Source organism: Equus caballus, chromosome 11 (genome assembly GCF_041296265.1).
Source record: "Equus caballus isolate H_3958 breed thoroughbred chromosome 11, TB-T2T, whole genome shotgun sequence".
Lineage (NCBI taxonomy): Eukaryota > Metazoa > Chordata > Mammalia > Perissodactyla > Equidae > Equus > Equus caballus.
This window is the reverse complement of record NC_091694.1, coordinates 59,524,032-59,541,281: the sequence shown is the minus strand read 5'-3', so window position 1 is coordinate 59,541,281 and position 17,250 is coordinate 59,524,032. Positions and strand designations below refer to the sequence as shown.

The 17,250-nt window shown below is 55.3% G+C and overlaps 1 protein-coding gene across 18 annotated transcripts in view; it reads left to right on the top strand.

Moving 5' to 3' along the window:
• The first annotated feature begins 14,753 nt into the window (after window positions 1-14,753).
• Window positions 14,754-17,250, top strand: part of EPN2 (epsin 2) — a 79,191-nt gene continuing 76,694 nt past the window's right edge. For 2 of the 18 annotated variants that reach the window (XR_011423098.1, XM_070226609.1), the window contains exon 1: window positions 14,776-14,967. Coding sequence is in view for 1 of the 18 variants with exons in the window: in XM_070226609.1 (XP_070082710.1) it covers window positions 14,838-14,967 (130 nt within the window). In the remaining 17 variants the exon portion in view is untranslated. Of the gene's footprint in view, window positions 14,968-17,250 lie in introns of all 18 variants that reach the window. The other 16 variants (XR_011423097.1, XM_070226606.1, XM_070226599.1 and 13 more) reach the window with 11 other exon arrangements.

The following is a 17,250-nucleotide window of genomic DNA, read 5'->3' as shown; positions in this document are numbered from 1 at the left end:
TCTGTTTTCTATTTTTTGTAGTCAGACACGTTCTTAACTTTACAGAAGATGGGTATTTGATAGAATTCATAGGGAAGGGAAAGGGAGAGGCTGGGCAGGGGTCAATGGAGGGTAAAGGTCAAGAGGAGAGACTTTATTTGAAGATGGTGGAGGCCTGAGCATGTTTCTGTTATGATAACCAGCATTTATTAAGCACATACTACATGCCAGGCACAGCAATTTACGTGGAGCATTTTATTTCTCACCACAGTCATCTGAGCCGGGCCAGGCTTTATCCTCATCACATAGAGGAGGGAACTTCAGCCCAGAGAAGCAAAGCAACTCAGCCAAATGTCCCGCGGCCACTAGGCAGTGCAGGCAGGGCCTGAACTCAGGCGGGCGCACGCAATCCAGCCAAAGATGGGCTCTGGGTCCTCGGTCAACGGGGCAAGCAGATGTGTGCGTGAATTAAGGAGCCTTCCTGCTCCTCTGGGGCCTCAGTCTCCCACCTGTGAAATGGGGTGACTGTCTCACCTCCGTGACGGGGCCCCGGGAGCCTGCCTGCGGCCAGGCCCTGGCCCCTGTGAGGGCTGAGGCAGGAGGGCCGGGCTGGCAGGGACATGCAGCCGGGGGGGGGGGGGGGGGGGGGGGGGGGGCCGGGAGCTCGGGGTCAGTGGCCTCCCCTTCCGGCTCCGGCTCCACGCCCGGCGCAGCGGCCACATGCTGCGATGGGGGCTGTGGGCCCGGGGACCTGGACGGCCAGCCTGGCCCTGGCGCGGGGGTCAGCCGCGATGCTGGAGGCAACAGGACCCCGCTGGCCCTCTGTGCCTCAGTTTCCTCGTAGGTAACAGAAGGATGAAACAGCACCCCGCCGCCTGGGGAGAGCGTCCGCTAGACGCCCGCAGAGCCCGAGGTCTCCCGCCCTGTCCCGCGCGAGGGTCCGGGGGCCCGGGAACCGCCGCCGCCCCCCGTTCGCGCCCGGCCTCCGCCCGGTGCCCACCGTCCTCGCCGGCCGGAGCCCCCCGCGCGGAGCCTTCCAGACGGCTTGCGCGCCCCCCGCCGGAGGGGAAGGCCGATGGAGGGGCGGGGCCGGTCCCCCTCTGGGCTGCGACGCCGCGACGGAAGGCTGCTGTGATGGGGAAGGGTCGGGAGATTCGGGAAACGCAGAAGAGGAATGAGGAAAGGCTGCCTGGAGAAGGCGCCGTTTACGCCTCGCCTGGAAGAGCCAGGAGTCAACCAAGGACTAGGGTTTCCGACAACAATGCATGCAGTCAACTAGCATTTATTGATCTCCTACTGCGTGCCCGTCCCTTTGTGGGGCCCTGGGACTCGGGCAGCAGGCAGGATAAGTTTGTGCTCTCACGGGATTTCCAGGGGGGGTCAGGGGAGGAGGCAAACCGGCCCGGGCTCCTGAGGAAGAGCGCCGTGAGGGGCAGGAAGCGCGGTGCTGGTCTGCAGCCGTGGTCAGGCCCGGCTGCCCTTCCGGCACTGGGGTGACTGCCGGCGCCTGAGCACGGGCTACCGAAGCGGAGAGGGAGAGGTGGAAGGGAGTTCCAGGTGGAGGGAACAGCCAGTGCAAAGGCTGGAAGTGAGGAGGATGCGGGAAGGCAGGGCTGCTGGAGCTGAGTCCACAAGGGGACATGGACTAGGAGCTGCCCTTGATCCATGGGGCCAGCGGGGAGCAGGGCAGCGCAACCACCTGCCCAAGGTCACAAGCGGTGGAGCTGGGATTCCAGCCCGGAACGCAGGGACGTCAGCCCTTAACCACGGGTGTTTCCATGGCTTTTCAAAGCAGACCCACTGACGCACACCCCTCCAGGAGCAGCCACCAGCCTCCCCTCGAGAGCCATCGCTGGGATGCTGGGCCTCCAGGGGCAGGTGCTGACAGAGGGGACAGCCGACGAGAGGCAGGAGGTGCTGCCCTGGGAGAGGCAGCAGCGGAAATCACTGTGGGAAGGGGGCGGCTGTGGTGGCCATGATGTGGTTTCTCCAGGGCCCCTGTGGTGACAGCCTGGGCACTGTGCCTGCTTCCTGTGGCTTCTTCACCCCCAGAGAGCCCTCGCTGGGGCACGTCCTCTTTCCCCGGGGCTGGGGCTGCAGCTGGGAGCCCAGAAGGGACCCTTCTCAGACCCTGGAGACCTCCCACTCTTTATCTCCTGGGATGCTGGAGCTGGCACCCCCGTTTTATAGAAGAGGAAATTCAGGTTCAGAGAGGGACAGTGGCTGGTCCAGGACCACACAGAGGAAGGGCTGTGCCAGGCACCCACAGCTGTTGGCTCTTCCCCTTTCCTGTCTCATTTCCCCACACTCCTCAAGGTGAATCCTGGGATTACATCCAAGCAAACAACTCGCACTTGAATCCTTGTTCTAGGTGGGCTTCTGGGGGCACTGAATGGAGACATTCAGTCAGTCATCAAGCACGATTGCACTCCTACCCTGAGCCCAGCCCCTGTGCACACAGGACAGGCCCTAAAAGTGTTATTTATAACCCCGATTTGTGGAGGAAGTGGGTAAGAGCCTGGACTCTGGGTTCAAATATCCAGTCTACACCTACTGGACGTGTCACTTCACCTTCCTGTGCCTCAGTTTCCTCATTGGTGAAGTGGGATCGTGATGGTGCCTTCCCCACTGGATTGATGTGAGTTAAATGAGCTAACATAGGGAAGAGCCGAGGAGACAGCCTGCGTGGTGGTCTCCGCATGGGCACCTCCTGTGTGCCACAAGCCTGCACAGAGGGCTTGGCCCATGCGGTCACTGATGAGGCAGGGGCCTTCACACCTCCACCTCACAGATGCCAGGCGGAGGGTCGGCAGGATTGGAAGTGGCCAGGTGCTCACAGCTGGTAAGGGGTGGTGTCGAGATGGAACCTGGGCCAGGCTGACTCAGACACCCCGGCCCCGCCGACAGGGCGGCTGTGACTCAAGTTTGCAGGAAAGGGGGAAGGGTGGGGTAAGCGGCACAACCACTGTTTTCTCAGAAGTGGAAATGCATTTGGTGACATCTAAACATGGTGTGCTCGGGGCTGGCTGAACTGAGCAGTGGACAGTGACACGGCCTGGGAGTTTCTTAACACAACTGGCTTGACAAGGCCACGGGGAGGTGTGTGGCCTCAGCAGCGGCAGCTGGCTTTCAACCTGGGCCTCTGACACCTGGGCTTGGCCACAACTGTGACTTGGGTTCAATCCCCGGCAGTAGGGGATGCCCAGGCTGGCACAGGAGCCCCGAGTCCTCTCTGGCTCTGCCCCAACCTTCCTGGACCATCCTCACACCCAGGAAGGCCTCTTGGGCTCCTTGGATACCGGAGGAGAGGCAAGCGGCTGGGACAAGTGGGTCCCCCGGCCTGCCCCGCCTGGAGGGCTGGGAGTCAGAGAATTTAGAGGGCTCCCGGGAAAAGCCAGAGCCCAGACCAGGGAGAGCCTGGACCCCCAGGGCCCATACCTGGTGAGCAGGGCACCCTCGAGCTATAAGCCGGGTGAGGCATCTGCACCATGCAGGAGCTGGTGGCTCCCCCCGCTCCCAGAGCCCACACGCCTGAGCACAGGGATGGCCCCTTGGCCCATCTGCCCTGTGGGTGGATGCCTTCCAGCCCGGGCCCTGGACTCCAGCTATCCATCGGCAGGAACCTGGACTCCTGGGGGGTGCAGCCTGGACATTGGGTCAGGTGGCATGGTCCTGAGCACTTCTTGGGGCCATTCAAATAGCCATCAGTTCAAATCTTTGCTGAGCACTTAGTGTGTGCCAGGCCCTGATCTAGGCTCTGGGGATTCTGCCGTCAACAAGACAGACAGAAGCCCCCGCCCTCTCAGAGGGGAGGGAGACGATGAGCAGAGAAATCAGGTGATCAATGCCACGATGTCCACATAGAGCCGGTGGAGGGTGGGGAGGGCACCCTCTTAGTGGTCAGGGAAGACTGCTTGAGAGAAGGACTGGCGGGAGGGAGGATGGGCACCTGCAGGTCTGGGGGAGGCGCTCCAGGCAGAGGGGACAGCGAGGGAGGGAGCCGTGTGGGGGAGGCTCAGTGTTAGACAGGGAAAGTGGGGGCAGGGCAGGGTGGGTGGGGCTGTGGATTTGACTCCACATGTCATGTGGAGTCCTTGGAAGGTCTGGGAAAGGGTGACACGATGATCTCCTTTGGTCTTTCCGGCAACCCCCTGCCAGCAAGGGACAGCACCCCCAACTTGCAGCGAGGAAGCTGAGGCTCCGAAAGCACCCCTGCACCCATCTGAGGTCCTGCATCGCCGGCGCCGAGCTGCGTGCGACTCAACGCGGCTCCCGAACCGGCTGTTTGTGCCGTGTGCCGGGTACAGCTGCCAGCTCCTCCCACCCAGCCACATTCTGTCAAGCTGGGGCTTACAGAGTGGCTTCCGCTGGGGATGTCTTGTCTTCCATCCTTCACTCAACGAACACAGTCAGACATCAGGCTCTGTGGCCAGAATCTTGCAGGACAGTCTCGGCCCTCCCTCACGAAGTACCAGACCACAGGGTGACAGAACCTAAACTGTCTGTCACCATCTAGGAGGCAGGTGCTAGGAGGGTGAGCAGCTGGAGAAGGCCCTGAAGGTGGCCCGTGGCCATCAAAGAATTTCCCGGGGAGGATGCCTACTGAATCCTCTAAAGCCTGTCCGCTCTCAGCCGGGCCAGCTGCTGCAAGGGGCCTGAGGGGTGGAGAGGGAGCTCCAGGCAGAGGGAGCAGCAGGCAAGGAAGCTCAGAGGCCAGCATGTGCAGCCCATCTAAGGGATCCCAGATGATCGGGGCCCCGCAGTGCAGGATGATGGGGGAGCAGTGCCAACAGATGAGCCCAGAGACGGCTTGCCCACTCGGGAGCTGTTTCCTACTCTGCTCAGCGGGTGATCACAAGGAAGCTGAGAGAACAGGGGTGGCAAGGGGCCCTGGGAGGGCCTCGGGCTGCCTGGGCAGGTCCCAGCTGGCGGGCTTGTCCCTGCTGCCTTTGCCTGAGCGTGTGGGAGGCTCGCGCCCAGCAGCCCAGACGGAGAGAATGGAGGTACAATTTTGTTCTCATCTTTTGCTCAGAGCCTCTTAGATAAGCACATTTACAAAGGTTAATAACAATATTTGCTTTATGTCCTCAACCTGTATTTCCTTTGGATTAAAGAAAGAAGTGGAGGGAAGGGAAGGAGGGAGGGAGGAAATAAGGAAGGAGAGTAGGAGGCAGAAGAAAGAAGAAGATTTGGGGATTTTTGTTGCCTTTTTCTGGGCTAAAATGGCCCCAACATTTGTGTTCTCTTGCCCCTGGGAGTCACTGGCCTCCTGCCCTCTTTCAGGGCCCCCATGTCTTGGCCTTTTAGCTGCTGTGTCTGTGTTGGCCTGGCAGCCCCGGGACACTCCTGCTTCAGCTCCAGTCCCCAGCGTCTCACCGCAGGGGCTCCGAGAAGCATGGTTGTGAGAGTGAGCGGAGACGCGTGGGAGGAGGTGGCAGGCAGAACCGGCCTGGAGATGTGCTCCCTGGTCTCCGGATGGGCTGGCAGATCCTGAGCTTCCACTCCATCAGCCTTGGCCCAGGGCCCCTCCTCGCCGAGCCAGCCCTCTTGGCATTCTTCCAGCCGCCCTGAATCATGAGATTACGAGCGCCTACTCTGCGCTTGGCCCTGGACTACACACTTTCCATCCACAGCTCAGTCCTGAGAGGCAGGTCTTATCGGCCCCACTTTACAGGTGAGGAAGCTCAAGGCTCAGAGAGGAGCAGTGACTTGTCCGAGGTCACCTGGCTGAGAAGTGACCAAGTCTAGATTGAAATCCAGGCCTCCCTGACCCTAGGACCTGTGTTTTCAACCACTGATACGGCCCTTACAAGGGACGAGATTATGGCATGGCTCAGCAAAGAGAAGAGCATCCAAATGGAAAGGCTGGAGAATTCAAGCAACTTTCCCAACATATCAGAAAATTCTATTCCCCTTGCCCTTCCAAAAAGTCCTGAATGCTCTCAGGGCTTCAATTTCTTCATCTGTGAAACGGGCCAGCGGCCCTGCCCGGCCTGCTCCTCATCCTGGGTGAGGACACCCTGGGCAGGGCCCTGTCTCACGAGCTGGACGGGCGCTCCCGAAAACCCCGGACTCAGCCAGGCGTGTGGGTCCCAGAAGCAGCCCTGCACAGCTCTGCACAGCCCCGCTGTGCACACACTTCCCTGCTGCACAGCATCTCCCATCTCTGTAGTCTGGGTCTCCCTACCACCACTGGAAGCAGACAAAGCAGGGGTTATCACTACCTTGTCCATTTTAAAGTCGAGAAAACTGAGGCTCAGAAAGGCCAAGTGACGTGCCTGAAGCTGCACAGCTGCTGAGTCCTAACTTGCACCTGGTCTTAGGCACTCCCCTTCCCCGTGGTTTCGCACACAGCTCTTTCACGTCACCCTTCTGCAATCTTCTCAGCCCATTCAGGTTGTTCTGGACTCTCCTGGAATCCTCCAGGCTGCAGGCTGTCAACCCAAGCCCACCTATTTTTCTTCTGGGGAGGAAGGACAGGAGTCAGGACTCTGGAAACAGAGAGGAAACGAGGAGCAGAGGGACAGGGCAGCCTGAGCCCCCACCCCCCGCCCCGCCCGCTGCCCTCACATGACTCTGGCAGAGGTTTCATAACCGGTGAAGTGTTGGGGTTACGAACCCCATGTGACAGGTCGGAAAACTTAGGTCCTCAGAAAGGTGACAATGCTTAATGAGTGGAGGAGCTATGATTTAAACCTCGGCTTTCTGACTCCCAATTTCACGCCCTTGGCATTGGAGGGGACCACACACCCAGAGAGTTGACTGTAATCTCAGTCTTGATTTGGACTTTTGGCCCAAAATGATCAGCTGGTGCCGACAGAAGAGTGTGATGCAGACCAGGAGAGATGAGAGGAGGGGCATGCTCCCCAGCACAGTGACAAGTGTTCTATTTCTGCCTCCTCATATCAGGGACAGCAGCAATTTTGGAACACAGGGTGAAAGTGGTTTTCTACTACACACAAAATGCGGTTGGGAGGGCACTGGGTGAATAAAACTAAGATTTAAGCATGACTTTAACAAATATTTATTCAGAGCTGAATCACTATCAAGGACTGAGGGAGGGGCCAGCCCAGTGGCACAGCGGTTAAGTGTGCATGTTCTGCTTCAGCGGCCCAGGGTTCGCCGGTATGGATCCTGGGTGCGGACATGGCACCGCTTGGCAAGCCATGCTGTGGTAGGCATCCCACGTATAAAGTAGAGGAAGATGGGCATGGATGTTAGCTTAGGGCCAGTCTTCCTCAGCAAAAAGAGAAGGATTGGCAGCAGATGTTAGCTCAGGGCTAATCTTCCTCAAAAAAAAAAAAAAAGGAACTGAGGGAGAGGCCCTCGGAATGGGCAGCATGGCCACAGCTAGGAGAGTCTGGTTATATTCCCTGATGAATGGCTGCAACAGAGGCGTATGGTGGTGACAGCTGTTTATTGATCTTGTGCATCATGTAAAACAGGGATGGAGAAGGTACCGCATGGGGTTCTTTGGTCGTGAACAACAGAAATGGATTCTGGTTAACTAAAGAAGAAAGTGGACAGAATTTAGTGGAAGGAAATGAAGTAGCTCAGAGAATCAAAGATGAAGCTTGAAGAAAGGCAGCTCAGGCAGCTTGAGGACCTCGGAAGCAAGAATTGATGGGCAGCTTTTGAGGCTGCTGCTGCTGTGGGGCGGTCCATGAAAGGAGGACAGATGCAGGGCAGTTAATCCAACGGAGGACCCCTCCAGGTGGCTAGGATGTCAGCTGGTAGCTTCCAAGTCCCCAGAGGGCTCGCCTGCAGCTTGGCAGTTTTGCCAAGGTTAGTTTCAAATCCTACCTTCAGGTCTAAGAACCCAATATAGGTTGGGGATACCTGGCCTCACAGTAACCTATGGACAAGACTCTGTAATTGCTCCTCGAGAGCCTCTCTAAGGAAACTGCAGATAAATTTGCACAGGAGCGCAGACATATATAATCAAGGACACACACTGTATGTTGCATTGTTTCTAGAAACAGAATCCAGGGGATAATGTCCGCCATTCGCTGGGGACTGGTTATATACACTAAGCCATTAGGAATGAGGCAGTTCTCTTTATGCTGATATGGGAGATTCTCCAAGAGAGACACTGTTAAGTGACAAGAGCACGATGAGGGAGGTACCATTTCTGTGGGGGGTGGGGGGAGATACATACAAGCCTGCAGGTCCCTGGAGAGTCCTGTTACCCTGTAACAGTGGTTCCCTCTGGGGGCGCCCGCAGGTCTGGGGGCAGCAGGAAGGAGACTTGTTTGTTACTGTATGTCCTGATGTACTGTTTGGATTTTATTCTGTGCATGTATTTTAAGAAAACTTTACTCTGGAGTGACTTTAGATCTCCAGAAAGGTTATAGATATGGCACAGAGAGCTCCCTATCTCCTTCATGGCTCCGCCTAATTACTGTACACGCCACCGTACCTTTATCAACACTGAGAAGTTAACATTGCTACGACACTACTAACTAAGGCACCGAAATTATTTGGCTTTCACCAGTTTTTCCACCAACCTCCGTTTTCTGTACTAGGATTCCATCCAGGACCCCACATTGCACAAAACTGTCTCGTTTTCTCAGTCTCCTCTAATGGGGTCAGTCTTTCTTGTATTTCATGACCGTGACAGTTTTGAAGAGTACCGGTCAGTTATTTGTAGGATGCGTGTATGTATTTTTTTAAGATTATTTTTAAAGATATTTACTAAATATGAAAAGAAATAAAGAAGAAAGAGAAAGAGAAAAAGAGATATGGAAAGAAAGAAAGAATAAATAGATGAAAGAAGAGAAAAAGGAAAGAAAGACTTTGAGGTTTCTCTCAAAAGACAGCTTTGCTTGAGGCAACAGTGGATGTGGCCTTCAAGAAAGCTACCACAAGGCCAGCCTGAGCCAACAGCTCTGGCTGCCTGGGTCCTGGACTGGTCTGAACTGGAGCTGTTAAGAATTGTCTCTGTCAGGTAACAAAGAGGGCTCCTGGCAGCTCCAGGCTTCCACAGCCCTGGGTGCACAACCTGAGAAGCAGAGACGGCCACTTTCTTGACGGTTTTAGCTAAAATCCTGAGGAAAACTCTTATTGGCTGGGCTTGAGTCACACGGCCATCGCTGCACCAATCACCACGGCCAGGGAGATGAGCATTCTCATTGGTCAACCAGGGCTATGCCCACCCCTGGACTGACAGTGTGGAGGGTTGCTCTCCACCAGGGCAGAGCAGGCACAGAAGTGTGTGTCCACCACCCCTTCCAGCTGTTCTCTCCTGACTCAACCCCTGCTTCTCTCTTCTTGCAGCCTGCAGTCCAGCTAAACTCACCACTGGTCCATGATCATGATTTCCTACTTCCTGGTCTTTGCTCAGCCTGTTTTGTCAGTGTTGTTGTGGTGTCCCCCAATCCGCCCCCCCCCAACCACCTTGCTCTTCGCCAATAACTAGCCATCCTTAAAGACTCAGCTCAAATGCTCCTTTTTGGGCAGACTTCTTTGTGTTACTGTTCTGGGCAGTCATGTTTCAACCCTCAACCCAAGCTGAAAGCTTTAGAAAGGTGGAGTGTGTTCAACTTGTCCATGAATTTCCTGAAGAAGCGAGCACAGTGCCTTTCTGAGGCCAGAAAGGAGCTATGGCCTCTTTAGGCCGCACCGCGGGCCTCCTGGGGAAAGGCACCAGCACATTTCCGAGGATGCCTGCTCTGAGCGGGACGCTGTCCAGCGCCCTGGGGAATTGCAAGTCCCTGACTCCAGGACTTGGGTGAAGAGCTCAGCCCTGCCGCTGGCAGCTAGGTCACCAGCTACAGCTCCTCCCTGTGCCTCACTTTGCTCACCTGTAAAACGGTGATAGCAAGTGTCCCTGTCTCACACAGTGGTAGTGACTGTTGACTGAAAATGCGGGCAAGATGCTGAGTCCATCTAGATTCAAGGAAACATTTTAAAAATGGCCCGTCTTCTTGAGAATCTCCACTGCTGTACAGGAAAAAGCCAGAAGATTAACGGTGCGCAAGGAAGAGAAATGTTGTGTCATAAGATCAGGAACTCTATTTAAATGGATGCTATGTTTTTATAATTACTCACAATGTCCTAAGGAGGAAGATGCATGAAGGTATTGAAACTTCTTTACGAGGTGTGATAGGAGCTTTGGAAGAAGGGCATTGTGTAAATCCCAAGCAGAATTCTCAGTTTATCGATTGATTTAGGAAATGTTAGTACAAAAGCCTGGAGCCATCAAAAAATTAAATGAAAACTGTTTGGAAATGGGGTTGGTGAACATTGTTGTGAGGAATCTGGATACCAGGTGATGAAAACCCAAGTCAACTGGCTGGAGGAGGACAGGGAGCTCATTAGAGTGATGGGCACTGCTGCCCACCTCCCCAGTATCTGTTCCCCTCCCATAACTCTGCCCCCCCAGCTCCAGGGTTGAGCCCCGATTGGCCTAACCAATCGCTCTAATCCCTCACCTCAAATTCCCCACAGTTGGCTCTGGGATGGGCAGGCAATCCAAGTTCTAATCAGTGCAAGTCTCGGGTATTGGTTGGCTGGTTGGGAGAAAGAGCTTGTCTGCTTCTGGGTGGTGCGGCTACAGATGTGAGGCATGGATCTGCTACAGCCCATTTACAGCCAGTCAAGATACCAGCCAAAGAAAATGATGACATGTCTAGGGGGCATATGTCAAAGAAATGGAGGCAGAACCTTGATCATACTGCACTTGAAGCCCTAGCTCTGGAGATTTTAGTTAAATGAGCCAATTGAGTCCAATTATCATTTAAGCCAGTTTGAGTTCAGTTTTCTATTAAAATAGTTCCAACTATTGTATTGGCTTGTGTATTGTGTATTGGCTTGTGTGCTAAACAGGCCAGGGTGAAAGCTTCAGGTATGGCTAGTTCAAGGGGCTCAAGTAATATCAGCAGAAATCTATTTTTTCTGTCGTCCCTACTCCCCTCCATGTTAGCTTCATTCTCAGGCTGCCTCTCTCGGTGTGGAGCTGTTCCAGGAGTTCAGCAACCTCATGGGAAGAGAAACTTATCTTTTTTTAATGGTTTCTGCAAAAATCCTGGGCTTAAGTCTCATTGGCTTGTCTTGAGTCATGTGCCTATTCCTGAGCCAATCACTGTGACCAGAGAGAGCTGCTCTGATTGGCTCAGCTTTGGTTATATGCCCACCTCTGGAGCTGGAGGGGAGGGGCAATCTCTCCCCTCAGCCCGTTCAAATTCCTCTCAAGAGTTTAGCTTTGGAAACAGACAGGCCTGGGTTTTCCAGCATTGCCACTTTTTAGCATTGTGATCATGGGCACATAATTGAATCTCTCTGAACCTCATCTGTGAAATGGAGATAACGATGGTCTCAGACTCCGGGTTGTTGTGAAGAGGAAATGAGATAATCCACGCACAGCATCTGCCCAGTGCTCACTGCTTTATTGTTATTATTATTCCTAGTTCCCAGCTCCAGTGGCTCACTTCCAGGAAGTCTGCCCTGATCGCTCCCTCCCTGTAAGCTAGAAGGAAGCCTTCTCCTGTGAGCTCTCACAGCTCTTTCTCTTATGACTTACGTGGTGTTTCAGTTTCTGCTTGTGTTCCTGACCCGGGTTCCGCTCTGTGTCTTGACAACAACCACTGCTAACACCCATGTAGGGCTTTACCCTTTCCAAAGCATTTCCCCCTCTGCTCTTTCGTTCTGAATAGAACTGCCATCCTGTAACGGGGGAGGGATCATTATTCCCACTTTACACACCATGAAACCGAGACCTGGAGGGAGCAGTGACATGGCCAAGGGCAAGAAGCAACTCAGCGGGTGTTTCTGGGTTCCTAGCACAGGGCTCTTTCCCCTGGGGCTTCCTTCTGCACCTTTACTAGGCGATTCTTTTCCCTCAGCCCGTGGTCTCTCCCTCCCAGAAGTGCCTCTCCCCTTGAAGCCATCCTTTCCTAACCCCAGAGACAGCGCTGGCCTGCACAGCCAGGTCTGTCTGCTTCTGAAACCCGACTCTGACCAGTCCCTACCACTCTGCCTCATCACGTGCCTGGAGCCAGCCTCCAAATCCTAGGCAGGGCAGATGAGTGTGTCTGCCCCGGCCCCGTGCCCTGGGACTGCGGTGGGCTTGGGCACAGCCTCCGGCTTATCCTGCACCCTCCTCCACAAGGCATGCTGCAGACGTGGCGGAACCTGAGTTTGAATCCCAGCTCTGCTGTGTGTCGCCTGTGCCCTTATCTGTAAAATGGGAACAGGACTGTGACCTCAAGGGCTCATCAGCAGGATGCACGGAGAGAGGGAACAAGAAAGAGGGTGATATGCTTTGAAAGAGGTGCAGAAGGGAGAAATGACTTGGAGAACTGCAGGAATGTCCCCTCTGACCTTGCACAGGGGGGGCGGTCTTCTAGCCTCAGGAGGCCCTCCCCCACTCCCAGCCTGGCTCAATCTCCAACTCACTTCCTGGGCTGTACTTGGCTCATCACCCCTTATCTGGATCCCGTTCTCTTTCCAAAGCTTGCATCTTATCTCTGTGGCTACATAGATTTGCCAGCAGGTGGGGAAGGGAACGGGCTCTGCATGTAGAAAAATCGTCCTGGGTGACCAAACCCCTGCATCTCTCCAAACCTCAATTTCTTGCCTGTAAAATGTAGACAATAAGCACACTCACCTTTTGGGGCTCTGGTGAGGTTTTAGGCCAGTGTTGTTCAGCATGGCAACATCTACCCACTTGCGGCTATTTCAATTCATTAATTAAAGTTAAATAAGGTCTTAGAAACTCAGTTCCTCGGCACGCTGGCCACTTTTCAAATGCTTCCATGTGGATGGCACAGCTAGAGAACATTTCCATCGTTGCCGGAAGTCCTCCCGGGCAGCGCAGGTTTAGACAGTCTATGCTCAAAGTGCTCCAGCCTGCACAGGGTACACACCATACGCTGGCAGAACTCATCTGAAGGGCAGGGCCCATGATTTCCTGTAAGCTCTGCTCTCTCAGAAGCCCCAAGAGCGAGCTTTGGCTTAGAACGAGTGTTGCACTGGTTGAGGGCCTTCTTTGGGTTGGAGGTGGACCACGTTCAAATGGGGAGCTCAGGCTCCTGACACAAGGCAGGCACATAAGGCTTAATTCACTCTCCTGGATTGGGGACACCGAGCAGTGGGAGGGGCAGCAGGCTGTGGGGAGGGGTTTCTACTTCTAGAACTACCAGTGTTGGACTGTTCAAAGGAAAAATGGCCATGTGGGTTTGCGCCCCCATCTCTCTCTCTCCCTCCTTCCCCTCTTCTCCCTTCTCTCTCCTTTCTCCTCCTCTCTCCTCTTTTCTCCCCTCCTCTCCATCTTATATTTTTGCCAGAGAAGGGTAGTCTATGATGCGGGGTCGGTGAGCCGAGGAGTCGAAAGAAAGATTTCTTAGACTCTTAAGATCTGGCAGTAGTGCTCTTTTATTTAGAGAATAGTGTAGCACGGGGACAGGACCCATGGGCAGTCAGAGCTTCTGCTGCCCCAAGTTGAGGGTTAGAGCTAAATTTAAGGCATAGGTATATGATCCATCTCTTTACAAGACAAAGGAAAGAACATGAAAAAAAGTTAAAATGGTCTCAGTGCAGGTGGGGTCTGGTCATTGGGTGATCCCATGACTTTTAGACAAGAATCAAATCGGGTTAAGTAAAGGTTAGAAAGGTTAGACGCCACCACCCTAAACCAGTTACATGAGATTGCCAGACAGCAACCAACTTAAGTTCTTGCCTTCCCCATTAAGAGTTTCTAGGGACAAGGTCATCTCTCCTCTTCTTCCTGGTACAGAGAGGGAGGCACGTTTTACAGGTGGAGATTTACCTTACAAATGTAAATGTGTCCCAACAAGGGCAAGTTCCATTCCCCAGAACCTCCTTCCCTGTCCCAGCCCATCAAAAGCAATCAGCCCCAAACAATCCCGATGCCAAAGAGACATATCCTGGGGTGGCCAATTTCAGGTCCCTACAAGGTCATCCCCCCTTCCTTCACAAACGCAAATGTCTCAAAAGGGCAAGCAAAATTCCAGTCCTCGGAGCCTGCTTCTCATCTGCAGTTTTAAAAGTAACCAGTCTAAAAATCCTCATCATAAACCGTTTTAAAATTAAGCAGCCTAAAAATCCTCATCAGTCTAGATCCCAGCTTGTGAGGACAGAAGGGATGCCTTCGTCCATCAGGCTCCTTCACAGGGAGGAGGAATTCAAGGCTCAGAGAAGTGCAGTGACCTGCCCGAGGTCCCTCAGGAAATGAGGGCAGAGTGGGACTTCTGGACACAGCTTTCCTGAAACCACAGCTTGGCGTGGCGTTGATGTCACCTGAGCCTCCTTGGAACACAGGCAGCGGGGACGGAACCGCCTGCCATCCTAGCAGCCCTGATCCATACCCCAGGCCCCGCTGTGAGGGGTCTCTGCTACCCCAGCCTGACCGGGGCGGGGCGGTCAGCTGTGAGGCCGGCCTCTCTCGCAGCTTGGTCTGCCTCCTGTGCGCAGCGCCCCGGCCCCTCGCCCTTCCAGCCCGCCCGAGAGAAGCCTGATCCGACCCGGTATCCCGGCGCGCCGCCGGGCTGAGGACTGAGCTCTGCGCCAGGGGCTCGGGGGCGGTGGACGGCGGCGAGGCGCGGGGACTGGGGGTGCGTCTGAGCGCAGGCCGCCGACTGCACGGGTTCGGGTACGAATTTGCCGGGGTTCCAGCGGCGGTTGGGGGGTCGTCTGGACAAGTGAGTAGGCAGTAGGGGGCTGTTTGGGGAATGCGGGCGTACGCAGAGGAGCGCCGTGGGAGGACGGGACAGGCCCACGTGGGGTCGCGGGAGTGCGGGGTCGCGGGGCGGGGCCTGCGCGGACGGGGGCGGGGCCTGTGGTCTGGGGCGGGGCCTGCGGGCGCGCGCACGCAGCCGGCGCGCCCCCTCCCGGCCGCCATGTTGGCTGGTGTGTGGGTGTCAAACGGAGCTAGACGCGGCGGCGGCTCCGCGGGCTCCGGTCGCTCCCGCCTCCCCAGCGCTACTGGCGGCCGCAGCCGCGCACCCGCGCCGGCCCGGAGGAGCGGAGGTGAGCCAGGGCCCGCGGGGCTCGGGGGCCGGAGCAGGGCCCCAGGGCGCGGACCCTCCCCTCCCCAGGGGGCGGACGCCCCCAGAGCGCAGGCCCGCGCCCCCCAGCCAGCCCCTGAGAGCGTGCTCCCCTGCTGCCCCAGCGGGGTCTCCACGTCAGGCGGGACCCCTCCTTTCCGACCAAGCCCCGCTCCGCGGGCTGGAGCATAGCCCCCTCCCCATCTGGATCTCTCTTTCCGCTGCAAGGAGCCCCGTTTCCCTATCAGGGCGCTCTTCCTTTTGCATCCTCGGAGTCTGGGGCTCCCCTTACTCCCACCCCAGATCCAGGAGCCCCCTCCAGGCCCTCGCCCTCCACCTTTCAGCTTGGAGCAACCCCGCCCCTCCTCCCCGGAGCACTTTCCTCCCCTCCGCGGGCCAGGCGCCCCTTTCCTCCAGAGCCCAGACTGGCTTCCCTCCCGCCCCTGTGCAGAGCCCAGCCCCCGTTCCCTCCAGAAATCGAAGGAGGGGGCCCTCTGTCCGGGGTGCCTGCCCGTCCCCCGTCTCCTCTGGGCTGGAGCGGGGCCACCTTCCCCTCCCCGGGGACCAGGTTCTCCCTCCCCACCCCCACCCCTACCCCCACTGCACAGCGGGGACGGGGGCGGCAGAGCCAGGCTCCAGCTGCCTTTTGTTCCGCGTGGGATGGCAGAGACCCCGCCCGGCGGTCCCGCTGGGCTAATCGGGTGGGTGAATGGGTGCGTGGGGGCCGGCCTCTCCGGGAGCCCCTTCCGCTCGCTCTCCTTGGGGCGGCTCCCCAGGAGCGCGGCGCGTTGGGAGAGGCTGGCCCTTCCTAGAGGAGTCGGTGCCAACAGGTTTTTGTTTGCGACCTGGAGTTGGCCCAGTGACTTTGCGGGGGAGTGGGGAGGGCAGCTTGCTCTCCTCAGAAACCCCAGCCGAGGCCTGTGAAAACCCATTCCTCCGCCCAGGGGCTCCGTCTGGGGTCCCTTCACTATTTTGCTGCCCTAGGGACGCATTTCAAGTCTGTGCTTGAAGAGAGGATGGACCTCAACCATCATTAGGGTTCAGATGGGGGAAACTGAGGCCCAGAGATGCAGTGATTTGCCCTAGGTCACACACAGCGATACCGTGTCAGTGCCAGAACTGGAAGCGTGGTCTTCGGGGCTTTCTCCACAGCGTTTTAGAATTTTTTTGAGAGAGATATTCAGGTTTACTCTCTTCCTCGTTTATTTTTAACATTCACTCAAGCAAATGAGCAGGAAAAGATGAGAAGTATGAGTTCTTTTCCACCTCCAGAAAATGTCCCGTGAAAGAAGGGATTGAAACAGAAGGGTAAATTAATTGAAAAAGGTGAATTTTAATTATCCACAACCCCCCCCCCCCGCCCAATTACGTAAGATAATGAAGATTTGGCAGAAAACTTGTGCATCCTGTAGCTCTAGACTGCGGATGATAGGTGCTGACAAAATCATATACTGAATCCTGCACAGCAGTGATTGAATTTGCACTGATAATTAAGTTTTCATCTGTATTTAAATGGACATCAAAAGGGACTACAGTTTGTTTCTGAATGGTATTTGCTCCAGTGATTATGTTTGGGACAAGTCATTGTGTTGGAAAAGCCACTAAGATCTTCTCATCTTTTATTTATCTGTATTTTTGTTCTTACATTCTTAAAGCTTATTTGTTTCTTTAATTTTAATATCGGGTTAGTCATCCTTACCAGTCTCACTGGGCTATTCTTTTGTAAGTATTGGATGAGATCCTGGCTGTTAAAGAGTTTGGTAAAGTGCAGATTACTATAGGGCATGGTTCAGGGCTGCATCCCACAAGCCCCTAGACCGGGAGCAGGTTTGGATTGTCCTATGGGATGTACTCATCTCTCCTGGTTGACACAGGCCTTTTCCCTCCCTGGACTCAGGGCTTGCAGATGGGGAGCTCTGTGGAGAACTTGTCCCCAGCAAGCTGGGTTGCACCAAGTACATGTGTGAGGTGTGAAGAAATGTAAAACTGTCAAGTGATGATGCCTAGCATGGTATATGCAGTCTTGAAAAATGACTCATCCTTGGTAGAAATCCTCTGTAGAAATGCAGTTGTCCCTTAACGTAGCTATCTTCTGTAGTAAGGTGTGGATTTCCTAAGAGTTGGGGTTGTGATAGGAGTCCTGCAAAAGTGGTTGACAGTTTTTTGGCCTCTCATTTGTTCTAACGGCTTGGCTTTTTCTGAACTTAATGAATGGGCTTTTTTTTTTTTTTTTTTTTTTTTAAGATTTCGTTAGGAGGAGTGGCAC